Source organism: Pelodiscus sinensis, chromosome 3, assembly GCF_049634645.1.
Source record: "Pelodiscus sinensis isolate JC-2024 chromosome 3, ASM4963464v1, whole genome shotgun sequence".
Classification (NCBI taxonomy): domain Eukaryota; kingdom Metazoa; phylum Chordata; order Testudines; family Trionychidae; genus Pelodiscus; species Pelodiscus sinensis.
The window spans coordinates 102,300,609-102,328,446 of record NC_134713.1 but is presented as its reverse complement, the minus strand read 5'-3'; the positions used below and the strand labels follow the sequence as shown (position 1 = coordinate 102,328,446).

General features: G+C 40.3%; 1 protein-coding gene across 9 annotated transcripts in view; it reads right to left on the bottom strand.

Moving 5' to 3' along the window:
* Positions 1-27,838, bottom strand: part of UTRN (utrophin) — a 569,920-nt gene that overhangs the window by 408,856 nt on the left and 133,226 nt on the right. For 8 of the 9 annotated variants that reach the window (XM_075924350.1, XM_075924351.1, XM_075924354.1 and 5 more), the window contains 10 exons: positions 27,093-27,296; positions 26,312-26,493; positions 25,399-25,549; positions 21,838-21,957; positions 20,669-20,770; positions 14,558-14,665; positions 13,687-13,866; positions 10,141-10,310; positions 6,965-7,088; positions 3,436-3,523 (listed from right to left, as the gene is read on the bottom strand). In XM_075924350.1, coding sequence (XP_075780465.1) covers positions 3,436-3,523; positions 6,965-7,088; positions 10,141-10,310; positions 13,687-13,866; positions 14,558-14,665; positions 20,669-20,770; positions 21,838-21,957; positions 25,399-25,549; positions 26,312-26,493; positions 27,093-27,296 — 1,429 coding nt within the window. Of the gene's footprint in view, positions 1-3,435; positions 3,524-6,964; positions 7,091-10,140; positions 10,311-13,686; positions 13,867-14,557; positions 14,666-20,668; positions 20,771-21,837; positions 21,958-25,398; positions 25,550-26,311; positions 26,494-27,092; positions 27,297-27,838 lie in introns of those variants that run through there. The other variant, XM_075924358.1, reaches the window with a different exon arrangement.

Here is a 27,838-nt window from a genome sequence, read left to right as displayed (position 1 = left end):
TGTATTTTGCAACTTAACATTTAAACATCTTAAAGTGTTTTAAAAAATTAGCCATTGTTAAACAATCAGATACTTTTTATGAAGTTCTTTCCCTGCAGCGATCTAGAGTCATTTCTGGTAAAGAGAGAAATGGCAAACTACAAAGCATGAATCTCTAACTGCACACTGGGATCAGTAATTTTGTTGAAAGGGTGGATGGAAATGTTGCATCAGGCTAGGAAAGAGGAGGAACTATACCAAACAAAGTTGCATTGTAGAAAGATGGGATTAACAATTAGATGGCAATGTGTACAACTGTTGAAAAACACAACATGGCAAACACAAGGCTACTGCCAGCCCAGAAGTGCATGAAGCATTTCTCTTTCTATATGAGTTCTCACACACTTTTTTAAAAAGATAAAAAAAACCTGAATAAATTCAAACCATCAGTGCAATACATCACTTAAAGATGTAACACAGACTTCACCCCCAGACACTTTTCTTGCTCTGTTTTTCCACTTGTGGTAAGTAATTGGGGATTTAGTCTACACTAAAAAGGTGTATATATGCTTGCCTTTATCACACTACCATGAAATTTGCAAATCACTTTCAGTGCTGATAACCATCACAATTTGTAGCAGAAACTGTGCTTCCAGCAAGGTAATGGAGCACAGAGAACTTACAGATACTTTCCAGATTCATAACCTTCATCCCTGCAGCACCATCATTAATAAGGTATCTGGATATTCAGGTATATGAAGAAATTGTAACTTTAATCAGCAAGGCTATAATATCTAATAATCTAGATTGAGGCACTCTGATTTCAGCCCAAAGTAATCAATAATTCATAGCAATTACTTTAAATCTATCTTGAAAGTTACAAGTTTGTGTTGTTATTTGTTTTAAATTGCCAGTTCTTTACACAAGGCGTATTTGGATGAGGCCTTATGAAATATAGTATGAAGTTTGTTGATTCATTGGAACAGAGATCCCAGAACAACATTATGCTACTGTAAAAAGATTTATAAAGGGAAATCTGCATATTTTGTCTTGGCTGACATACATTTGAAAACTAGTAGTTCATCGTATACTATATTATAAAAGTTTACAGAGTGAAGTCTTCTCTGAAAGCTATATGACACACTGGTGACTAACATCTCTAAGACATATGTATTAACTCTATCTAAAGAATTATGGATACTCATTGATATTAGGCTGTACAATCTGCTGAGACAGGAGAGGATGTCACAGCTGTCTACTTATCTCCTATGTAAATTAAACATGGTGGAAATAATGGATGCTGCATTTACACAGAAATTACTCTGTAAGGAAGAACAGGAAGTCACCTTGCCTCTTGAAACAAAGGCCACATCTAACCTACAAAACCTGTATTGGTATAACCACATTGCTCAGGGAGTGTGAATTGAACAACGTGGTTATACTGAGCTAACATTTCCCCTCCCTCCCATCCCCCCACACACAGAAACAGTACTAAACCAAGAGGAGAACTTTTCCCATTAACATAAGGGAAGAGGCAGGACAGGGACGGCTCGTCTTGTGTAACTGGAAAGTTGGAATAGATAGACCCTATCTATGTCTGTTCTGTCAATCCTCATCTTCAAAAGGTATGTTCACTACACTTCCAAAGGATGAGCTTGGCAGTTTAAATTTGTAACTCTGCTAAATATTAAAATCATAGATCCCTCTTTTTGCCCTTTGACTATAGAGTGTTAACAGGCTGCTCAGCCTTGAACAGTCCCTTACCATATGCATTTACTACATAGGCAAAACAATCTGTGCCACCTTGCATTTAGCTATGATTCCAAGTCATGAAGAAGAGCTTTATGTGGCTTGAAAGCTTGCCTCTCTCACACAATCAGAAGTGGATCCAACAAAAGATATTACCTCGCCCACTGTGTCTCTCTTAATCCTATGTATATTTGCTTAATACGTTTATTTCACTTTTACTATAAACTCAGTGCAGTATTTAAAGAGAAGGGTAAATACACCCCAGTTCATATGTTGTGATGTGGCTGTGTGTTTTTAAATGAACCACGTTATTTCTCTGAGCTGCCCAGGAGAAGGCTGAACATTACAGAAAATCTGGGAATGTGTTGGCATCACCCTGAAAGTAGTCATCCATGGCTAGTGGAAGCTAGATTAGGAACATGAACAGGCTGCTAACATCAGAATTACCGAACCAGGGCACTCCATTATCACACTGGAACTCAGCATGCGTGCACGTGACGAGACCTCACATATACAGTGGAGGATGCTGCCTGGTTCTATAAAACGGTGTCCCTCATATCTGTATTCGGGGTCTGACAATCAGTCTATAGCACAACCAGTCCTGGGGCATGCACTGTATGTATTGCATACACATGCACCACTGTCAACACACTTATAGTGATACGCATCACCTCTTGACCCAGCTGGGGACTCTGCTAACCATAACTATGGTGCCAGGGAGCAATTTTGGACTAGACTTCAGAGCAATAAACATTCTGTGCCCAGAGTATGCGAACAGCTGCTTTACAAAAGAATGGGACATGCTTCACTGACAGCATTTCATTATATTTATTGGAATTATAATCGGAACAGTACAGTCTTAGAAGTTTTTGGAACTAAATCATTCTTTCGGATTACATCTGAAGCTATGATCATCTCTTTAACCTTTATACCACTAGTAATAACTGTATCACTAAAACACAGCGATGCAAGTTTTTACACAAAATCATAAACATGAATAAAGTAGACAAATATTCAGAGACAGATAACCTGATACTTGTCCAGTTCAAACTTTGGTCTAAAATGCCAGGCCAGTAACATGAAAGTCTTGAAGATAACATCTTTGTGCATGATTCAAAAGGAACAATACATAATTTTAACATTGCTTTTTTCCAATATCTTCAGATCAATATAAATAAAATAGAAACCCTAAGCGTACATCTACACTACAGAGGAAGATCAAACCTGCTGTGGTTGATCTTTCAGGGGTTGAATTAGCGGTCTCGTTAAGACCTCTAATTCTAAATGAGGGAGGCACTCCATTCGATACTGGTAACCCTGCTTTCTTGAGGGATAAGGGAAGTCAAAGGAAGAGTGTTCTTTCTTCGACTTCCTGCAGTGTAGACAGCACCAAAAGCCGAGTTAGGCAACTTCAGCTTATCTTAATTTGACTTTGTCCCATAGTGTAGACATACCTTAAGTGAATGGACACATGGAGTTTAGAGAAACGTTTTCAGAGCAAATCTTTCATCAGTTTGATTAATATTCCCATGCACTGTGTTCATCAATACTATTTAAGATCAATAGCCTCTCTCAAGAAGATAAGAGATGATGAAAGGCTTAATCTAGAAAAGTATCTTAAATAAACGTTTCTTTTTTCCATTCAGTCAGTGATTAAATCACTTAATTCCACCAAAACAAAATTAAAGAATTTTAAAGACCTCTTACCTTTTCCCATTTGATCCAACATATTCTGTCCACTTTGGCTCAGTCCATCTAACTTTGGGCTCTTCTCTATTGTTTCTTTTTCTAGGGTCTGCAAATCAAATCCGAAAATAGTTTGAAAGATGGATATTTCTATTGTCATCAAAACTTTTTCAGTACAGCACATAATACATACTTCCCTGCCATTCCACAGATAATTCATGATTTCTTGAAGGCGATTTCAGTTGCAAACAGCAAACCATCTGAGAGTTTTGTTAATCATGTTTGCACCAGAAACTAATGCAAAACTGTATTACAGTACTGTAAGCAGTACTTACTAGTTACAATAAAAGCAAAAGATTAACCATAGTTGCATGATACCAAAAAGAAAAGGTGACCAAAACAGTCCAATTAAGTTGGTGATGATATGTGGCACCTTCCATATATGAATTCCCACTCATGCCTGAAACATTTTGCATGTGACTATTCATTTGACAGCCATTCAGGGCCCTATAGCAAATTGTCCTCTTCAGTTAAATTAATATAAAAAAAACCAATGAAAATAATCACACTCGTTAGAAATCTCAAAAGAGAACAGTGGGATCAAGGTAGCATCCCACTTAGTCAGCAATTTGAGCCAACAAACGCACACCACTCTACGCTCTCTCTAATGGCTCCACATGGAATTTAGGAATGTAAAATCCTATTTAATCAGCCAGTTGGGCTGAAGTAGCCCCTCTTTGGCCCATGTCAAATAACCATAACTGGTAAACCAGTTAACCATTCACATCTCTACATAGAATATTCTGTTCCCAGCATTTTAACTTAACGCATACATTTTCTCCCAGTGCCAGTTGCAAGACAATGCAATTTTATTCCTAGCGTTATTGTAGCATTTTTTTAATCCGTGTTTTTAGATTTAGTCTAAGTCAAAATTCAGCCAATGATAGAATTTCCTGGCCTTTTATCCTGATTGCTTTGACTCCATGTTCTTTCCTTTTCATTATGTGTGGCTTAAAGGGTCTCATTTTGCTCTCCTTTAGGTCACTGGCAGACTTTCATAAATTCACAGGGGTAGGATTGCACTCCGTATTAACAGTAAGTGAATAGTGTTATCAGATAAGCAGAACAAACTGCAGTAATTTACATTGTGAGCTGTCGAAATTGGCCCTGCATGTGTATATAATGCTGTTAAAGAATGAACCAAAACCTGTGAAATCTAAAGCTTACAATTTTCCTAGAAAGCAGACAGCACAGACACAAGCTTCTCTGTGTTGCCCTGCCAGTATACTTTTAATTTGTTCTTTTGGGACTGCTCTGATGGTTGCAAGATCATGGCTTGAGGCTTTTTTTTTTTCATACTACACTCATAGGAAGAACTGAAAGTGTTAATTCTTTCAAACACCTTTAGGTTTTTTCCATCCTACCATTTCCCTCAAAATGCTTTTCAAAAAATAATTGACTAGGAATCTGAGTCAAATTAATGAGCCTTCAAAGTTGGTTTGAAGGCAGAGAGAGTCATGGTCATTTTCATGCATTCTGGGAGTGAAATCTACACTATTAGGCAGGAGGTCTAGAAACCTACCATCTGTTCTAGCAAGTGCATTGCTCTAGTGTGATTGTGTGAAGATGGAGATGGTTCTTCAGATAACCTGTGCCAGCCCTGTGAAACACCCTGAATACCAATCTCCCAACCTTGAATTTAATGTCATTATCAAAACTGTCAAAATCATTTCCCTTCTTCTTTCCTTTTTTATAGCAGGATAGTAAAGTGAAATGACTGGTTCAGATTGGCTCCTTTAACTTAATAAATATTGGGCCATTATTTTAAAACTAAAGTGGCTCCATCCTCCTTCTAACTCTTCTTTCCTTTTCATTCCCCACATTTCCATTTTGTTCTGGCCAAGCAGTTCAGCTGAAAAACTGTTCACATCCACTCTCACATTTTAATCCTTTTTAATTTTTAAACCCACTAACACACACATGCCAGCACACCCTTGCTACTCTTTCTCATGCCATGCATATATCCCTCCTAGTTCCTCCTCAAAATGCATCCCCTTCAAGCAGATGTACAAGCTACACTCTAAAATTAAATTAACTTTTTAACTAGGGTTGCCAGGTGTCCGGTTTTGAACTGGACAGTCCAGTATTTGAGCTTTCTGTTCAGGAAACAAATTGGAAAACAAATGAGAAAAAAGTGTCCAGTATTTTCTAAATAAGATGTAATGTAGATTGTGATGTAATGTCAAGTGTGTCCAGTATTTCTGTTCAAAACATCTGGCTACCCTATTTTTACCTGTAAGCCCTTCTGATACATGCCAGTGACCTCACCCTTTTCACCTTTTAACTGGTTAACAGGCAGCCTGACTACTGGAACAGCTTCTTGCCCATTGGGGTGTGGTGCAATGGGCCTGGCCTGGCCAGAGCAGTCCCGTTTATGATGTGGGCCCAGTCACGGGGGTGGAGCACTCCAGTCCGGCCAGTGCAGCCTCTGTTCACAGATGAGGGGCTGCTCCAGTCCGGCCAGGCCCATCCCACCACACCATGAGTGGAGGAGAGCTCCAGCAACGCCTGGATGGAGTGGCTCCCTGCCTGCCGCATTTAAGCCTTTAATTGGTTAACTGATTAAACAGAATCTTATATCCCTAACATTTTGTGTTCTAAATTGCACAACTGGGAACACGTCCTGTAAACTCTTCTGGTCTGTTTTATAAAGAGCCATGCACATTATGGGGTATTTATAAATATAACAACAATAACATCATCCTTTGATATGGCCTCAACTTCATTGTTTTGTACTGGAGCCTAATAAAAAATGAGCCTCCTTCTGGAGACTTAATATGCATTTTAGATTCCAGCAGCAGATTCAAGTACTTCTAATATTCCAGTAAGCTTTTGCAAAGACAATGCCTTAAAAAACATGGCCAAAAGGATTCACTCCTCCAATGGCATTAATCCAGGACAGAGGAGGCATATCTTCCACAGGGTCTTGTAAATTCTACACCATCTCTCAAGTTGGTGACAGTTTTATAGCAACAGTATTGTATAAAGGATATAATTACAGAGACTCTGACCTATGCTAAGATTCTAAGTCGTAAGATTCCAATTACTTTAGCAATAAAACACTTCAAGTTCTTCTGTGGGATAAGTAAGGCAGAAGGTCAATATATGCTCCAGGGGATCGTATATAGAGACTGCCCACAACTCATTATTATTTGAGGGTTTTCAATCAGTCCCCATCCCCAGTTGTCAGCCATGAGGCCAAAATAAATAGCTATCCAGAAAATGCAATAATCCTCAAAGAAAGCACTTCCTATTAATACACTCATCACAAATATTAGCAAGAAAAAAAACCCACTTAATCAGTAAGCATGACCCAACAGCCACAATATTGCCAGTCAGAGTTCCATGCCTGTCCAGCATTCCAAAGTCATTTAACAATGGGACTTAATCTGCAGAAAGCTCTCAGATCAGACTGTTCCTCTAGCTGATAGCAAGTGAAACTGACAAAATAAACCATTCACAGGAAAATCCTTCCATCTTCTTACTTTACCTTCAACTTTTCTTTCAGATTTGAAGTCTCTCTCATCTTCTTGTATTCTTTGATCTCTATGGCCTGAATGGCAGCTTTTGATTTCAAAATCCAGTTCAACAGTTCAGCATTTTCAGCATCAAACCTGGTTTAAAAGGTCAGATAAAATCTTTCGTCATTTTTCCTCCCCATTCAGTGTGTCTTTTATTAACTTCCACACATTCATCCATCAATACTGAGAAAGCAAGGCAGCACACAGACATTCATGTATTTTCACATTACAATCCTATCACAGGTGAGCAGTGACGATCCTCACTGCTTAAAGACTCTAAAGATTAAACTGTCACAGTGAAAAACATTTCACTATCATCAACTTTCCTTGCGTGAACATTCAGGCAATTGTACCGTTAGTTATTAATATAGTAAGAGGTATCTATAGAACCTTTATGTTGTTAGAAACAATAGTTATGTATTATAAGGTAAGTATAACAATAGGTTTCCCTAAACAAAACCAAATTAAAAATATAAACAAATGTCTATATTTTTGTTCCAGACTCTGTAATCATATATTAGTTTAAATGAAGAACAAGTAGCTAAAGAACTACATAAAAACTCAGAGAGCAGCAGGCAAAACCATTAAAAATCATCAGCTGATTGAGAAATAGCTTATAATGCAAGCTCTTCAGATATACTAAAGACTTGTCTACACAGGAAAGTTATTCCAGTATCAGCTAAGGTGTGAATTTAAACCAGCATATTTATACCAGAGCAGCTCACCATAAGTGTGGCTTTTTAGGTTTACTTTAAACCATTCCCCCCCCCCTCGTGTGTGTGTGTGTGTGTGTGTGTGTGTGTTATACACACACACATATAAAAACAAAAATAAACACTCTTACTGGATTTAAGTCACATTTGAGATCACATCAGTATTACTTTCCCATGCAGACAATACCTAATGTAGGACACCACCCTGTAACTAACTCAGTGAGAAACTAATTCAGAGAGAAACTAATTCCAACAAGTTACTGTGAAGTGAGTCAGACTGTACATAGAAGAATTCGCAGGTTTCCTGTCATTGTTCATTTACTGGCTCAAATGTGTTATAGGGAAGTGGCAATAACAGCAATTGAATGTCTAACCTGTTTTTTCCAACTCCATTCACTGATAAAGCTTTAACACTAGTAAAAGGGAATTGATAAAATGCGACAAGATCAATCACTGTCTTAAAAAGCAGAAACGGTTTACACAGCATCATGAACCTCTAATTCAAGAACTGTAAACAGAAGAAATATGGTCTTATGGTTAAGGCATCAGACTGGGACTATGGTGCTCTGGGTTCAATTCAACACTTGTCAGGTGACTTCAGGCTAATTCCTTTCTCTATGCTTGAGTTCTCCATCTTTAAAATGGGGAGAGTTTAAGCTATAAAAGATACAGCTATTTCTTACTATTTACGAAGTAAAGCCCTAACACAGTAAAGCCCTTCTCTTGGCTTAGGCCTCTCTAACATGAATAAAGTACAGAAGACCAATTGCTGACTGGTCAAATTATTGACTTTCAAAATGGAGAGTGAACAGAACAAGAGGGAAAGATAAATGCATTCACAACATACACTGTTTATTTTATGTTGACCACAGAAATTTAGTTTTAGTTACAATACTTTATAAAGGATACTTAAGTGCATTTTACTTTAAAAATAAAAAACACACCCAATGAGTTCCTACCAATGGACTACACAGTGGTCTCTGCTATCGAATACAGAAGAAGAATGGAAGCACACCACCACTTTTTCCGTCCAGATAGTTGTGACAATGTATTTTAATGCAATTAGAAATAAATAATACACTAATAAGTTATATCTTTATTACTGAATAAAATAAATATGACTTGACTCTTGCATCATGCTAGAAATGCTTTAACAAAGAAAATGATCTCCGCTTTTAGGGGGAATATGAAGCACAGAGCAGGGCTGTTAGTGACTAATCGACTAACTGATAAACAGTAGCTTATTGATTAATCACATTCCCCCAGCTGCTGCTCTGCATTGTAAAGCCAAGAGAAACTGGCACGCCAAGGCGCTAAGCCAGTCTGTCCTCCACACATTTCTTTCCATTCAGGATAGAGTGAATGCATGCGCACACACGCACAGACACACCAGCTGCCGCTCTGCATTACACAGCCTAGGGAAGCCGCACGCAAAGGCACTGACTCAGTCCCTACTCCACACATTTCTTTTGATTGTGGGGGGGGGGGGGGAAGAGGGGCTTCCCTAGGCTGTGCAATGCAGAGCGGCAGCTGGGGAAGTTATGCTATGAACCAGCACTAGCCAGACTGAGCTCTGGGACTGCCTACCCATATCAACTAATCAACAGAAAATCTGTTGACTAATCTATTAGGAAAGTAATCTCATTTTAACATCCCTAGCTCACAGAGGCAAGCATGACATTTTTCCAGCAGTCTTGAGCACCCAGATCTCCATTTGAATGTAATGAAATCTGCAAGCGTTCTGTATCTCTGAAAACCAGACTGTGAATGACTTCTACAAAAAACACTCAGTGGAACAATGGCAGAGTGACAAACAGAACTCAGGTTTATGAGGAAATGCTTTCTTAATAAAATTATGCAAAAATTCACTTTTTGACTGGGGGGAAAAAATATTCTTTACACACCAATGTCCAGAATGTGTTGTGTAATATCTTAACACTTTTGTACAAGCTGGAGGCACAATGCAGAGTAACCAAGAATAATTGGAGGCCCATGTTATGTGACAATTAAACATGTGAAAGTAACTGATCTTTCTGAATCACTGGCGGTTCTGGGAAAAAATTGTGCCAACCTAAAACAATTTTTGACAAATTAAAAACTTGGAAAAAAATTTTAATTTTCAAGATTTTCTTAAATCATATTTAAATACAATTAAAGTAGTGAAGTCATTCTGAATAAAAAAAATTTAAAAATGTGTTTTATTTTTTCTTTTAAGTTTTTGCCCCTCTTGACAAATTATTTGCAGTGTTGTTGTCAACCCACATTTGTAGTTTTTGTGTAAAAACAAGAGTTTGGGCTTAAATAACAAAAACAAAACCAACAGCCAGCATTAGAGGATATAGATGTTTCTCACTTACAAAAGCACAATTTCACATATAAATAAGTTTAAAATACTATCGAGTAAGTAACAAATACTAATAATGTATTCTTACCTTTTTTTTGCTTCAATATCCACAGGTATCTGTCTTTTCTTTGGTGGCGGAGGAGGGGTTACTTCTTGTTTAGATTGTTTTACCATTATCTGCTCCTTTGCAGAAAACATTTCTGATTCTGTGTTCTGTGAAACTTGGGACACTCCTGTATTTTCCACAGCCCATGTTACCTACACAAAACAATTTGCAAAAAGAGGGTTTAAAATGAAAGATACACACAATTTCTCCTGTAACAAGTAATTAATTACATTTACATGTCATCCAAACTAGGGATGTCAACTTGTAGTTGACTACACGTTTAACTGATAAGTCAAGGCTTATCGGTTAAGCTTATCAACTACACGCACTCGGAATAGCGTGGGAGCCAGTGCCTGTGAGGAGCTAGCTTTAATCAGGCTCCCACGAGCACTGGATCTGTGTCATTGCCCCGCCATGCTGCTGCCTCTGATAGAGAGGCAGCAGCATGGAGGGTGAGGGGGGCAGGCTGGAGCCAATAAGTGCAGGGAGCCGGCTTTCACTGCATGTGCTGGCTCCACTGACCCGCCTCTGTGCTGGCTCCACCAACCTGTCTACTCCTTCCATTCCCACTCCTCCCATCCTGTTTAGGACACAGAGGGGGGGGAGGGGGGAGGGCCGCAGGCAGGAGCCAAGGCTGGTGGGAGCCAGCTTAAAAGAAAGAGTTTTAAAAAACCCCACACAGTTTGTTCTATACAGAGTAATCAATCAGTTACATTTACATGTCATTCAAAGTAGGGCTGTCAACATGTAGTCAACTACACAATTAACTGATAAGCCTGGGGGGAGGGGGGGAGCAGGAGTCAGCGCCTGTGAGGAGCTGGCTTTAAGCAGGATCCTCACAAGCATCAGATACACCTCCCTGCTTCCCCTCCCTCCCGTCCCAGCACCAGCTCCAAGGTGCCACTGCCCCCCACCACCCCCTGCTGCCTCTACAGCAGCTGGGGAAGGGGTGAACAGAGGCTGGTCCACGGCAGCAGCCCCTGTCCATGGGGGGGTCCAAGCTCCCTACAGACAGGGCAGCTGCCACGGACCAGCCCGTCTATGGGGAGTTTGGATTCCCGCGGACAGGGTCTGCTGCCACTCCTCATTGTTGCCTCTGTATCACAGGCAGCAGCGCAGGGCGGCAGGCAGCCGATCTGTGCAGGGAGATGGTTTTTCAACTGGGTCCCCTCGCAAACCAGTTTCCACCTGCCTCCCCAAGCTGCTGCCTCTGACATAGGGGCAGCAGTGCAGGGTGGCAAGGGCTCCATGAGAGCTGGGCTGGGAGCACAGTGGCTGCTGGCCTACCCATGGGGACTATTGAATAGTCGTGTAATAACTAAGATTTCATGCGGTTACACAACTATTCAATTACACTATATCTAACATCCCTAATTCAAACCCATTTAAAAAGAAAAACTTCTCACTCTCCTTTGGCACTTCTCATCTGTAAATCTCAAAACACTTTAACAAAAGAGTTAAGTAATATTATCATAATTTTTTTCAGGTAGGGAACTAAACATCAAAATGCTCCAATTGACTGAAAGTATGTAGCAGATGGACTAAATGAAATCAGCCAAGCTTATGGTAGACTTTCATTCACCAGTAAAAGCCAAGACTCAAAGGGGGAGAGGAAGGAGGGGAACAGAGATGCAGAGGAGTATAACACAAATCTGTGTAAATGCTTACTCTGCAAGTTCATCACAACTAGACTCCAACTATGCAAAGATTGACATGCAATATAAATGCCCACTACAGTCAATAGAATTTTTTCTATTGACTTTACAGGGGGGTTTGGAATTAACTCATGAGAGTGGTCCAGCCAGTTAAAGTTGCGCACATTATTAAGCCTTTTTTGGAATTGTGACCTAGAAGTCCTACTCAGTACTCCTTATTAAAGATGTAAGCAAATAGTCAACTATTCAATAAGCAAAAGCTTATCGGATAGTCAACTAGTTCCTCGCTTTCCCCTCTTGCTGCCTCTATAAGAGGCAGCAAAGGGGGGGGGGAGAGGAGCAGAAGCCAGTACTGGGGGGGGCCAGCTTAAAAGCTGGTTCCCCCCAGCACCATCTCCACAGGGAGCAGGGAAGAGGGATGTAACAGTGTAGTCAATAACTGATAAGCAAAAGCTTATAGGTTAATGCTATAGACTATACACATTCCCCCAACCACACCCCCTACCTGCCAGTAAATTGTTTAGCAGGCTGGCCAGCAGTCCAACTGAGACCTGGCTCACGCCAGGTCTGGAACCTACCCCCATTGTGGCTCTGCGTTTAACGTGTATTAGGAGCCAGGTGGGCAGGCAGCCAGTCCATGAGGGGAGCTGGTTTTTAAACTGACTCCCCCCATGGGCCAGCTCCCGCCTGGCACTCCACGCTGCTGCCTCTGATACAGAGGTAGCAATGCGGAGTGGCAGAGGGCTCCTTAGGAGTGGGGCTGGAGCACACTGGCTTCTGGCCCCATCCCCGGGGACTACAGAATAGTCGACTAACCGATAAGAATTTATGAGGTTAACTGACTATTCAATTAACCAATATTTGACATCTCTACAGGGGAATAGCAGGAACCAGGCGCGAGCCGGGAATCAGCTGATTCCCAATTTGCACCCAGTCCCAAACGCTGCAACTCTACTTTTAAAATGTATTAAGAGCCCCGAGGCTCTTAATACATTTAAAAGGCTAAAGCGTAGCAGGGGGGACCCAGCATGGGCCAGCAATCAGCCATCCTGGCTTGCACTAGGTTCCCCGGCTGCAGCTCTGCCTTTGAATTGTATTAAGGGCTTGGCGGCTCTTAATATATTTCTAAAGCAGAGCCGCAGCAGGGTTAGCTGCTGGGACCAGGAGCTAACCCTGCTGTGGCTCCCCTGTTTATCAACCAATCAAGTAGTCAATGGAAAATCCATCGACTAGTTGATTCAACTACATGTATCATCCCAACCCCTTGCCCAATAGAAGTTTTGTGGAAGTAAGAAATACTAAGTAGAGCCCTAAATAGCAAGGTACTCTGTGAATATGCAAGCTTTATTCTTATTCTTGCATGACAAAATAAGCATTTATTTCTATAATTTCAATATATCATGATAAATCTGTGCCATATTGAGAAAAATCACACTGGTCCAATGTCAACATTGGTATGACTCTATGTGCTTATTTATTTTTACTTCAAAAGTATCAACAATTCAGCCCATGTCAGCACCTTTACAACAATATTTAAAAAAATCACAAACAATAAATTTCCAGGCAACCTACTACTTTGTCCACCAATAAAAGATAATGACATTAATAAAGGTCATTCTCTTCCTCAACCTTAGTGGAAGAAATTGAGCCTCACACCGCTGTGTCCAAAAGAGTAATAAATTTGGACTCTGACAGACCAAGAGAAGCTCACAAAATTACGGCACGAATCAACTTAGCCATAAGTAATTGCATGAATCTTCCTGTCTCAAAGTTGATGCCAAAAGCTTTGCTGGGCAATTTTGTTCACGGTGGCAAAGACTGAGTATATGACATGTCTGAAGGACTGAAAGACAATTTAATATTCTTTGCTTACCTGATTAGAGAACTCCTCAAGCTTCTGAACTAAGCTGTCCCACTTCTGAGTTAGTTCCTCCAGATCACTGTCAATTTTCTTTGAAGTCCTATTATTCCCAACGAGCAGTGCCACGTCCTGACCAAGCTCACTTAGCTCATCTAGCATTTGACGTTTTATTCCCATATCTTCTTTCAGAATCTGACATTTTTTAAAAACTCCATTAATTGTTTTCACTTAAAGATATAAAATATTTTCCCACTACTTCCCAATTTTTACTGAATTTTTCTCCTGCTTCCATAGACAAGCATCCCATAATCCCAACAAATTACATTTTAAAAAACAATTTCCTTATCAAACAACAAAAAAAGAGACGTTCTTTAAAAGAACCAGCCATTAGATTGCAGAATATCCAAGAGAATATTTACAACAATATTTAGCATAGGTCTTAGCTAGTATTGGAAACGGTCAAAAGTGTCTTTCATTAACAATGACAGAATGGAAACGGTTAACCACAGAGGCTGTAATACAACACAGAGAAGCAGAGTCTGCCATAATAATATTCAAATAAATACTCAAAACAGATGTTATTTTACAAAAAAAGAACTCCATGAAGGACTTTAACATAAGGAGGGAATAAAAGACTCAGAGGGTAACTGTGTTAGTCTGTAACTAAAAAAACCTCAAAAAACAACAATAGTCCTGTAGCATCTTAGAGACTAAACAGTATATTGCTGGTGTATGAGCTTTTGTGTGGCCTGATCGTCAAAGGTGTCGAAAGTTCAGAATTCCTATTAAAATCAAATGTAGCCAGGCCAATAATATGTTACTTACTCTTAGTTTTTGTTTTTGTCTTTTAATTGACAGGAAAGGTCAGAATAGCAATACTCACAGCCAGTTTTCGAACGTTTGCACTCAGTTCTGTTTGATCTTTGAAGTTCCTTATTTGGATCTTATTTAAAGCGTCCTCTTTATCAGTTAACCAAGCTTTCAACAAGCACTACAGAAAAAAAATACAACATTTCTAAAACATACTCGAGTATCAAACTACTAATGGTAAATTCCTACTTTCAGTTCTCCGTGTTATATCACACCACCACTGTTCTGCAGTCCTTATGTGCATTAAATCCCTACTGGCATAAATAGGAGTAGCCCACATGCAGGGATAAAAGAACAGTAGATTAACTATCCACCAGAATTTGAGCCTAATTATAAAACCAGAGTTAAATGCAGTCAAATACTTAGAATCATGCATAATTCTTCTCATTATAGCAGAACTACTGCTCTAAAAATCTTGCTTTCAAGACCTCTCAGTGCTTCTACACTTGGCAGTTTGTGATAATACACTTTCAAATCAAGCCATTCTAATTACCATCCTAGAAGCTTTCTCCCCTTCAACTGCAGCACAGTTTTAGCAGTCAGTGCCTCACAAATCAATAGAAAAAGAGATACTGTAAGGATACACTACTTTTGGATCAAATGAGGGGTGCTGTTAACCTTTTTATACTGTGGAGCACATCTTTAAAGAGAAACTGTCTCATGGCTTCTCTTCCCATCTCATCTGGAATTGTGCACACAACTCTCCTGTCTCATTAGTGGTCAAATGCCATTGTTGTGGTAATGGTAATGATGTGAAAAATGTTAAGAATGTATATTATTCTGAATCCCAATTAATAACTGGAAGCAATGAGGAACTGCCAATGTCTCATCCAACACTCCATGGACCACCATTTAAGAACCACAGGGAGACAGCTTTTTTGGGAGGGAGGGAAGGAGGGAGGAGAGAGATTCCCAGTAGTTCACTGGATATTAGACTTTAAACTCTCACCAGATCCTCAGTCTAGCTGTGCAGTTTTAGCACTGGCCCAGGAAGGACTGATTAGCAATTCCTGAGCCTGAGTTTACTGTAATCTTCCCATTCCATATAACCTAAGTACATAAATGGATAGACAAGAAAATATTAGGGCAATAAAATATCATGAAATATGGAAGAACAAGGCCATAACACCACATATTTATCGGGAAAACTATGCTGATGTTCCAGCCAACATATTTTATATAGATAAGTAAAGAAGCTCTTTAACATGTACAATTAATCTTTGCTAACTTAGCTGAAAATGATAATTCTCCTCAGGAAACTGAAACATAATTATTACAGTGCTAATAAATGGCAATGAGACAAATTCATTTCCTGAGCAGTAAGAATTATGCTGACTGGGCAGTTTGGCTTCCAAAGATTCTTTAGGTAGTCTCAAAAGGACTGATGCATTTCTGCTTATTCTTTCAGCTGACTTGTGAAATGGAGAAAGTAACAGCAGCTGAATGCTCAAAATATTTTCTCAAACAAATTTTTTCCTAGAACTTGAAATTAGTTCTAACTTGAGTATTTCTAGTTAACTTAGTTTTTTTCCCCTAGAACATAGGAATGGATTACTTAAACTTGGTAGTTACAGATGGCTGATCCTGAGCCAGTACCTCAAACTGAAACAACGGTTGCTTTAAAACCTCTTAATTATTTTGGATGAAATAACATTTCAGTAAAACACTGACAGTTCCACATCATCACACTCACTACCTTTTAAATGCACAGTAAAAAAACCTTCAAGGATCTCTTGATTTCAGAGTCACACAGTTGATATACATTATATAAAATTCTTGCACATGAATAAGCTCATATGTAAGATGACACTCATATTAGTTGATTAATCTGCCCCAGGAGGTTAGCAAGCAGTCCTCCTGAATGTATATCAGATAAGAACTGCAAATGCAGTTCTGCAAGAACCAGAAGAACATTCACATAAATGACTGTGACATGGAGGAGTTGAGGACCAGTACTCTGATCTGGAGTAGGATTAGTGGCTCCTCTCTGTTCATTTCCTTGATTCAGATATAATCCTATTCCACTCAAAAATTGCTATGAAATTGTGGTGTATATTTCTCTGCTTACCCAAGGATATACAGATGACATACATGAGACCAGTTTCTAAAACCTAGTCCTCACTAGGAGCAGAGTCATGCTACCTAGAATCAGGATTACTAGTAGTCTATAGAAAACATTACTATAACATGGTTCTTAGATGAAAAATCTCAGACCTGACATACACTACAGAGTTAGGTCAAGGTAAGGCATTTTGCATCGACCTAGCTCTGTAAAGGTATGTCTAGACAGCAGGTCTAGATTCCAATTAAGCTACACAATTTCAACTATGTCAATTGCGTAGCTTAAGTCAAAATAGCTCAATTCAGCTTTTGGAGCAGTCTACACAGAGGGAAGTCGAAGGAAGAACACTCTTCCTTCAACTTCCCTTATTCCTCGTGAAATGAGGGTTACCATGAGTCACAGTAAGAAGTCCTCCAGCTGGACATTATTTCAAAATAAAAGTTTGTAGTGTAGACATGCACTATGTTATTTTGAAATAACATCAGTTATTCCAAAATAATGTTGCTGTGTAGACACACCCTAAGTAACCCTCACTGATATAAATTGCCCAGTGAATTGCCCACTCCAACTCTGTGAGAGGCACTGCATTTAGGATGATATAGTTGGGGAAGGCACTGTCCATGAGGCCACTGTATTACTTACATCACTCAGTGGCTGTCAGCTAGAGCCTCCCCCATCCCAGGATTGACTACTTAGCAGTGGCACTGCCTGTGAGTACCCCACTATGCCCCACACTGTGGAAATGCTCCTGGTTAGGACATGCTGGCAGAGGGAGTTGTGTGTGTAAATGAACTACCTCAACAACAACTTTGGTGGCTGTACATCAACCTAACTTAGGCTGACTCAATTTTGTTGTGCAGACTTGTTCTCGGTCATGTTAGCCAAGCTGGAACCCTGCTAGCTACAACAGGATAAATAACACTGTTCTACACCCAGTGCCCATACAGCCCAAACAGATTTTATTTTCCATATACGTGAAATAAGCATATGTTTATTGTTTATAGCATTTAATGCCACTACTGAAGAACACCAAGCTGTTAAAGTACTGACCAGCTATTGCTACTAAACAAGACTACCGAATTAGCACTAGCTCTCAAACAACAGTTCTATCACAGCTAAAGAAATTACCTGGCATGGCTGTTTATGCTACAACCTAAATAGGTTTATTTGCATAGCATGTAAAAATACAATGCTGGTCACATCAAGGAGGCTTAAACTTATATTGCAATTTCTTAGTACATTTGAACCTCTAACTGGGCAACCCTGGGAAACAAGATAGCTGAATAAAGATTCTGCTCGGCTAGGGAGAGCACTGCTGGATCTGGATATGGGGAGGGGGGGGAAGATGCACATACCTGTTGCCCCATCCCGGGAGTACACATGACTCTGCACCCCCAGCCTCTACAGAACAGTGAAGAAGCCTCAGGGGAAGCAGCTCTGCATGCTCCTGTTCCCCCAGTTGGGGAGGAGGAGAGGCAGCATGCAAAGTCACTGCCTCCTTGGTACCTCGGGTGTTCTGAGAATAGGGACACCCTGAGTATGGAAGTTTAAGTGTCTCTCAGAATTATAGCTAACTCAGCAAATATTGAGATAGGGCATACCTCATTCTACTAAACTGCCCCTTATATTTGTATCAATAATTTTAAAAGTATTAGTCATAGGACTGGTTAGTTGGCTACAAAATGATGTGTGTTGGCAGCACACAGGGCACATTAGGAAAAAATTCTAGAATTCTCAGGTTGCCAAGTTCTTAGTGATTCACTATTACTTCGTTCTCAGTCAATGAACAACACTTTCCATTTTAACTCCATTCTTTACTGGTCTTAACCCAGATAAAACTATCCGTTACTTAAAAACTATTTTACAGTTTGAATATAAATCAGATGCAAAACCTTTAACTGTCTCACCATTAAACAAACATGAGTTAAACAAAACAGAAGACCCGGGATCCTAAATTGATAAACACTCCATACTCCAACACTCCATACATATTGATCCTGCAAGATGAAGATGCTCAGAACTGCACTGTGATGAAATTACTTCTATATTAAAATAACAGGGAATACCATCAAATATTATTATGAATGTGGAGTAAGGATTATTTACTTTAATAATGCAAAAGCAAAGCAACTGGAATGCAAAAGCATGCAACTGGTAAAAATTTTATTTTCTACAAAACTTCACCTGTGCAACTCGCGGGCACAATATATTACTAAAACAAAATAGTTATTAGGACTTTTTAAATGATTACATATTTTAAGGTTATGAATACCATTTTATTGGACAAGAAAAAAATGTGCATGCTCTCATGGCTAGGTCACTGTACAGGCAGTCCCCGGGTTACGTACAAGATAGGGACTGTAGGTTTGTTCTTAAGTTGAATCTGTATGTAAGTCAGAACTGGCGTCCAGATTCAGCCGCTACTGAAACTGACCAGCAGCTGACTACAGGAAGCCCGAGGCAGAGTTGCTCTGCCCTGGGCTTCCTGGAATCAGCCTCTGATCAGTTTCAACAGGATGAATCTGGACACCAGTTCTGACTTACCTACAGATTCAGCTTAAGAACCCCAGGCGTCCCCAAGTCAGCTGCTGCTGAAACTGATCAGCGGCTGATTCCAGGAAGCCCGGGGCAAAGCAACTCCGCCTCGGGCTTCCTGTAGTCAGCACTGGTCAGTTTCAGCAGAGGCTGACTTGGGGACGCCTGGGGCAGAGCAGCTGGGGTGCTGCTGGGTTGGTCCAGTAGCACCCAGAGCGGCGCTGCGGGACAACCGGCAGCGCCCCAGCTGCTCTACCACAGGCGTCCGGAGAAAAGCCTGGTCTCCTGGGGGGGGGGGGGGGAAGGGGGTACTAGCTGCAGCTCCCCTCCTCCCCCAGCAGACCAGGAAGACGCAGGCGGCGGACCAGACACACCGCAGTTCCGCCGCCTGGGTCCTCCGCGGCTTTGCTCTCCGTCTCCCTGGTCTGCTGGAGACCAGCAGACCAGGATGATGGGGAGCAAAGCCTCTGAGGATGCCGGCAGCGGGACAGCCGCGGCGCGTCTGGGCTGTCCGCTGCCCGCGTGCACCCCAGATCAGGGAGACGCGGAGCAAAGCCGCAGAGCACGCGGGCAGCCCAGACGCACCGCAGCTGTTCCGCTGCCGGCGTCCTCAGAGGCTTTGCTCCCCGTCTCCCTGGTCTGCTGGTTTCCAGCAGACCAGGGAGACGCAGAGCAAACCCCGTTCATAACTGTGGATCCAACGAAAGTCGGATCCGCAAAACTCGCGGACTGCCTGTACTCAATAACCCATACCAGAATAACAAAACTGAGCACCATAGGGTTTGTTTTCTCCCTGAGAGGAGTTAGTCTCTCACAGAAGTCCCTAATCAAAACAACAACAAAAAACAAACAAGAAAAAAAAAACACAAGCTGCTTTAACTTTCAACAGGGTCACGACATATTCCAAATCCCCTTTTGGAGAGATCAAGTGGAGGAAAGAGGAGCAACCTAGCCCTATTCTCCAGGCTTTCAGTCCAATCTTCTTCATTTGAGATGAAGTACTGCTCATCTCTCACTGGCAACCTCTCTCCACCTGACTCATTGAAAACCTGAGATACTTAATGGCTTCTCTTTTAAAAGCACAGCTCTTTGCTTCAGTCTTCAAGTTCTTATTGGTCCCCAGATGCCAGATATTTTATTTTGTTCTGAAACCCCAGGCAGTTCCTACTACTTGGGCTTCTGATCTCAATAGAGCAAGTGGGTTTAATTACTTCATGATTCAGCTATCACCACTGCATTGCACCCTACCGCATTGCATAATTGTTCATCATTCGAGTTTTACAGTTTCCAAGGAAGAACAATAGAGAAAGGGTATTGAACAAGATTGGCCTGATTTACTATAATAATTCCTATATTTTTTTCGTGTACAAGCTGGCAGGACCGAAGCAGAAGAGATTGATTTTGCATCTTCTGGCAAATATTTTTACAAATGAAAATCTTACAAATATTATCAGTAGTTAAAATTATAATGAGTTAGAATCAGAATTTTTCCATTTAACATTCTGGATAGTTGGTACAGCTTTCTACCTGCTCTTCGACTAATTCCTGCCACAGCATCTGAATGTCTTGCAGCTTCATCCAGCGCTCCTCAGTCCAATGACAAACTGCTGTCCAACGCTCGCCAAGCCTCTACAACAGCAAGAAACATTAAAGAACATTCAGTCACACTTTGAAACACATAACAGGCCATATATTCAAACACATGATTATTTTATCTAAATCATTATCGTGTCTATCTACAATAAAAATTATCCAAACTTAGAACTGTAATTATCATTTTACACAAAGTCAATGGAAAGAACTTTTAAGAGTTAATAAGTGGCCTAACTGATTTGCTTTAAAAAAAAATCCCCCGCTTTATCATCTTGTTTTAACTGAGGTAGTAGTATTTGTGTTTTAATCCAATTGGGGGAAAATATTTTAAAATGGTATGTTATTTAGACTATATATAAAAAAAGGTCAACTCTTGAAACAACAATAAACTTTTAGCCAAACCACATACCTCTCTATCAAAATGACTTCTACAAAATAGAAGGTTAAAAAAGTTCTATTGTAAATCATCCCATTACTTTTCTATAATTCCACAAATGAAATTGCATTAAGGCTAAAATTTTCAGAAGTGTCTGTCTTTTAAGAGTACTAGTCCCCTAGACTTATGCTCTGTAAACTGGATTTGTCCTTTAGAGTGACGTAGGCACGGTTAAAAAATAGGAATTAGGACTTTTGAAATTTTTACCTATGCAATTCTAATAAATTATTTATATTGTTATAAGGACCCAAGAGCAATCTTTCAGAGATAAAACAGTGATTTAATAAGTTGTTTATGACACAAAAATATGTCCATTTTAAAAATTCCATTAAAACTGATGTGTGTGACATTGTCTGTATTCAGGCAACAACTAATTAACTTCTTATTTTGGGGCATGTGAGCCAGGTTCTTCAGCAAATACCTTTCTATAATTGAATTCCAATGTCTTATTTCAGAGGAATAAAGCACATGCTAATAACTCATAGGTGTCAAACTACACTAGCGACTAAACAACTTGGAGAACAATTATGAATTAAGGTAATTTAAAATTAAGAGGTACTATATTTACAGAAGCTTCAATATTAACAATCAGACAGCAAAGCCAAGTCATCCTACAACATAGTTTATATGTTGCTTATTGTACTACATTACAATACAAAACATGTACCTGCAGTTGTTCCTCCAGTACAGCTGTGGCACTCTCACCACTGTTTTCATCAACAATCACAACCATGTGAGTCAGGGAATTTACTTTAACCTGCTCGATCTCAAGATCATGCTGCAGCCCCTGGAAAAACAAATCAATGGTTAAAGAAACTAATTATGGGCGAGGAGTCACCTTTTAGACCATATCACATAAAACTGTTGCTGTGACAAAGTGCTAAAGACTCAACAACTAAGCAATAGTTTGATTATGGGGAGATGTATCTATAACGTAACTAAATACTAAAATAGGCAACTAGAAAGTGTAATTAACCTAAAATACATTATTTCAGATAATGGAAGCTATCCAAGCAACATATTACTCATGAAATTCCTCAATATACTTGAATGGAAGTGGACGCAACTGCCATACAAGTAATAAAAGTTCTGTGTTGAGTATTACCCACCTTCTGTTTTTCATTTACAAAAAGAAATGAACTTTCTGCACTCTGACAAATAAGTACTAATGTCTGAAAATTCAAATGTTCGGCTTTCAATAGCAAATGACTTTCTGATCCTCTAATGATGCATGTAAGCAAGCTAAGGCTTTCCATAAAATGTATTACTGTACATAATGAAGTATCACATTGTGAGTCTCACAGGAGATTAAATTACCTACTATGCACAATTGTCTTTTAATAGTTTTTGATGGAACAATAAGAACAACTCACTGTTAGCTCTGAGGGCATATATTGCAGACTACATTCAGAGACAATACTGACAAAAGGCAATTAAAAAGACTATGTAGGAGAGGAGTAGTAGTACTCCTTTTAATTTAGCAACTAGGTTTACCTACCATTGCTGGGGTCCTTAATTCAATTAATGTTGGGTTTTGGAGATGAAAAAATGAAAATGTACATGTTTCATTTAAATCATTGCTCTAGAGTGGGGCAGGAGATGAGGGTTTCAGTGTGCAGGCTGCTCCAAGAAGAAAGAACTATCCCAGCCCTGTGTCAGCACAGCAGTTTTAGCCCAGGTAAGAAGTACCTTTCCATGACCTCTGCAGTTCCAGTGGGCACAGCTGGGAGAGGAGTTCATGTCCCCTCATCAGAGCAGGTCCAGGTACATCTACTCCTTGTGATTCCCAGCCAGAGCAAGGCATGCAGCAAACTGTGCACTTTCCCCTTGCACCCTGACAAAAGGGAATAGCTAGCAAAACTCCTGTACAAATCGAGGGAGGAGGGAAGTGGTTCAGCGCCCCACTCCCCCATCCTCCTTAAAGGGCACCTGGGCTGGGGCAATCCCAGATAGGGTGGAGGAAATGCCTCTAGCCAACCCCTTTAACCTGCCTACTGATTCTGTCTTTTTTCTGTATGTGTCTATGACCGTGGTCCCCAACATGGCGCCCGCGGGGGCATTTGCATGCGCCCGCCAGGTGCTTGGGGCTGGCCTGGCCCCGGGCACATGGTGCGACGCTTGCGGGGGGGAAGCACCGGCCCCAGGCGCGTGGCTATGGGGGGGGCCCGGCCCCGGGCGCGCGGCACTTGCGGGGGGGGGGGGGGGAGAGCGGCGGCCCCGGGCGCGCGGCTATGGGGGGGGCCGCCCCCGGGCGCACAAGTGTCCCCACCCCCTGGCACCCGACGGGCAAACGGCCACGCCCCCTGGCACCCGACAACCTCAAAAGGTTGGGGACTACTGGTCTATGAGAAGTAATCCCATTCTAGGCACATCCCGTTTTCCAGGAACAATCAACCCCTGACCGTGCTTTAAGTTATGACAAGAGGAAGCGGTATACCAAATGTGATGCTCCTATCTCTTACCATTTCTGAGGAGTTCTTGAACAGACAGACAGAAAAACTCTCTAATATATATAGTAGATATAGAAGTGTCATTTTTGTAGATATCTAGGTATTATACAACATTTATTATCAGAGTATCTGTGCCGTGGAAAACAGTTTTACATTTTCTATAGCATCTTTCATCCCAAATGATTGTTAGTCTAATGAATACAACCCCAGACTAGGACTCAGGAGACCTTAGTTCTATTCCCAGCTTTGCCATTTGCCAGCTGGGTGACCCAGAGTAAGTCACTTCACCTCTCTCTCTCTCACCTACCTAATCTTCAAAATGAGGATATAATACTGACTAGGGATGTAAGAAACTAGTCAAGTAGTTGACTACCCGATAAGCCTGTGACTACTCAACTATTCACTTTCTCCCTCACCCCCACTGCCTCTATATCAGAGGCAGCAAAAGAGGTGGAAGAGCGGGGAGGGGGGGAACGGGGGAGCAGGTGCAGGTGAGGGGGAAGCTGACTTAAAAGCTGGATTCCCCCATGTCATCTCCACAGTGCAGAGGGGGGAAACAGAGCCACATGGGTCCCCGAGCCAAGCAAACTGGGACTACTGAGTCCAAGCTCGCACCACGCCCAGGAGCCAACCCCACTGCAACTCTGCACTTTAAATGTAGTAAAAGCACGGCAGGCTCTTACTACATTTAAAGTGCAGAGCCGCAGCAGTTCCAGAGCCACGGAAGTCGAGACTATTGAGACCCATTTCATGCCAGCCCCAAAGAGCTAACCCCACTTCAGCTCTTACTACTGAGCAGTTCCGGCTCACTGTGTGTCTGTGCTTTAAATGTAGTAAGAGCTCGGCAGCTCTTACTACATTTAAAATGCAGAGCCAAAGCAGTGGCAGAAGCGAGCATCCTCCCCTCACCAACTAATCGAGCAGTCGATGGAAATTCCATCAACTACTCAATTAGCTAATTAACCACTAATTAACATTGCTAATACTGACCTCGGCAAAGTCTTCTGAGATCTACTTCTGAAAAAAGAACTATATAAGAGTTAGGCATTATTATTCAAAAAATCTATAGACCCCCCAAGATGGAGGAAGGAAATAAACACTGCCCTCAACTAACAAAATTGTGAAGGGAGTGTAAATTTTGACCAGTGTGTCAAGGGCAAAGCCTACTCTTGTGGCACTTTTTATAGGATCTCTAATGTCCTTGTTTCTTATAGGAAACTGGAATTGCCACAGAATACTATAAGAATAATGAATACCCCAAAACCCTCTCCCCTCTAAAAGCACCTGGGGCAGAAGGCAAAACTGAGCTCCAAAAACTTGCCATAGAGCCACACCAATGGTAGAATGCTATACAAACAGAAGAGCAGTTTATTCTTGGCTTAGTGTTTCAATTTTGTTTTAGTGGAGTTTTTTTGTCCCCAGTGACAAGAGGTACAGTGCACTGTACTTCTCATCAATATGGGCAAATTGTTACTTTTCAGCCCCTCTGCTATTTAATGTGGAACTCTTCATACAGCAAACAAGGTAAGATATGCAACTTCCACTAAAGTTAGCCAACGAAGAGCTTTCCAAACTGTCCAGTTCTCTTCCTTTCCCTTTCCTTACCCTTCCACATCAAAGTTATCAAGAAGATCTCTCCAGTGTATAGCGAGATCTGAATCTTTCCTAAAAAAAAAAAAAGTGGACCCTGAAGTGGCTACTATACTTCATTGTAGCAGTCCCTAAGTTAATATTTTTTCCATATTATGTATGTTACAAAACAGGCAAAAGGCATTTACTTTATGTACTTCCATCTGTTTTTGAAGGGACTCTAAATCTTCAACTAAAGCCGGAGATTCCATCTTTTGAATGCGCTCTTCTGTGACAGTCAGCCAATCAGACAACTGCTGCAATTGCTTCTTCTGCAGCTCCATCAACACATCGTGCAAGCTGAATATGGGAAAAAAATAAAAGCTGACCAACTCCAGAAAGTCTTTTTCCAAATAAAGAGCATAAGATCTAGTTCTAAATTAGAGGAAAGGCAGATAGTCATATCTATGCCATTTATATCTAAACATTATTTAGCATTTAATTCTAAACTCAAGAAAACGCAGTTAAACTTCTGCTTACTCCTCAAAAGTTAGTGAAATATGCCACCAGTGTATATAGAAACACGCTCACAATTTCTAAGTTTAATTGTTTCTTGCATCAGATGTTCCTTCTTAACAAAAATAATGTCAAGAGTGGCAATGTAAAGCAGTTTCTCTCAATGACTGTAAGAAAACATAGTAGGGGGAAAAAATCCTTCAGATAGTACTACATATAATATCATGGTATTATATAAATAAGTACAGCTCTTTACAATGATTGAAAGCTTTTATCTGTTCAAGAACTTAAATTATTAGAACAATTTCAAGACTATTTGCTATATGTAAAAATAGCAAACTGCATCTTCAGTCTAGCATTTTCTACATTACATACAAATAAACATTTGCAGTAAAGTAGCCAAGAATGCAGATTTTTTTCCCCTTCCTCCTTCCTTTTCTCCAGATGAATTACTGAGCCACAAACAGAGTGGGCTTAATGCTACAAAATGACAAGTTCTTTCTGAAAAAAAAAATCTAATATTAGGCCTCAAAATGAGGCTAAATACCCACAGGCTTCCTGTAACGAGTTCTCCAGCTATACATAAAGTTTCAGGGCACAACTTACCGAGATTGCCTATCCATGCTGTCCACTCTGAGACTTTCCCATCGAGCATTCAGCAGTGTCATTTGTTCCTGGATCTCAAGCTCCTCTTCCTCTGTTAAATTGCCCTGTGATATCAATTGGTTCCCAGCCTGAAGTACACTTCCCACATTACTCTGGTGTTTAGTAAGCTCCATCATAAAAAACTAGAAAAAAAGGTGTAACAAATTACATCAACATGATTTGTGAATTGCCATGACAAACTTATAAATTTGAAACAGAGTCTTAGTAAACTGATAATGTCAAAACTACAATGCTGCATCATCAAAAGCACAGCACAGCAAGCATTTGCGCTCTACATACGAAAATTTTTAAAAAAATAGCTTGCATTCCTTGCAGTTAAACAAACGAGGTAACCTGGGAATAAAAATAAGACATTTCCTAAGATAAGACATTACTGGTTAAGAGATAACTTTTAAAACAAATGCACTAGGAAATATAGCAATTGGAAACAACATTGAAAACAAAATTGGATATGGTTATATGTTTTACACTGACCAAAAATAGCATTTTAATAATCAATTATTTCTATAAGTAAAAACCAAAAAAACTAAAAGGTTAACATTCAAAATCTAATGAGCAAAACAAAACATGATGCAAATGTGATACGTTTTAAAATATCCAGCAAACTTTCTGTATAAATTTAACCAAAGCAACACAAATGCAACAAAAGGGTATTTTTATAATATTAAGAACTAACAATGTTAGGAAGGGGCTGGAAAAAGATCTGCCAATACAAACTTACTTCATGGGTACTGAACTGCTCCTTGACTTTCTCAACATCTTCAGATATCTCATCCTGTTCCTGATATGTATCTTCAGCTGTAAGCAACCACATGAGGACCTCTTCCAGAGCTTCTTGGTAGCTGTCCAAGTCCATATTCACCTCAGTTACAGTACTAGGGGTTTCTGCTCTAGAACCTCCTTGCTCCTCTTCAGATGTTGCACTCTATGTAGCGAAAGAGGAAAGTAACGTTTCTTAGAGATACATAGATATTGTTTCTATAATTGTCACCCAACAGATTGTTTAAGATCTTGAGTACTACAGTGGTGTGATAATGTGTCCATTATGCCAACTTTTAACTATTAAATAGGATAGCTGGATTCTTTGTAGGCTAGAGGGGCCAACTGTCAGATCTAATTATTTTCCATTTTCTCCCCAAGGGGAATATAGAGTCTAGAAGTCATCACTAATAAAATAAAATCCTCCATCGTGTTTATTAAATTAAGTTAGCAGGCGACACTCAAGTAGAGGGGCAGAGTGTCAGAGAAGAACAAAAACTCTCCCCAATACAAATTCAATTCAGGATCAAGAGCCATCCCATCCAGCACACCAAGATGAATGAGAAAGATGGGCAGGAGCAGAAAACTTAAGGCATCTAAAACTTTCAGGACATGAAGAAAATTGTCGATGTAAGAAAAGGGAGGGGAAGGAGGAGAAGGAGGAAAGGCAATTCGAGAGTGAAAATGAGGAGGAACGCAAAGGTACGA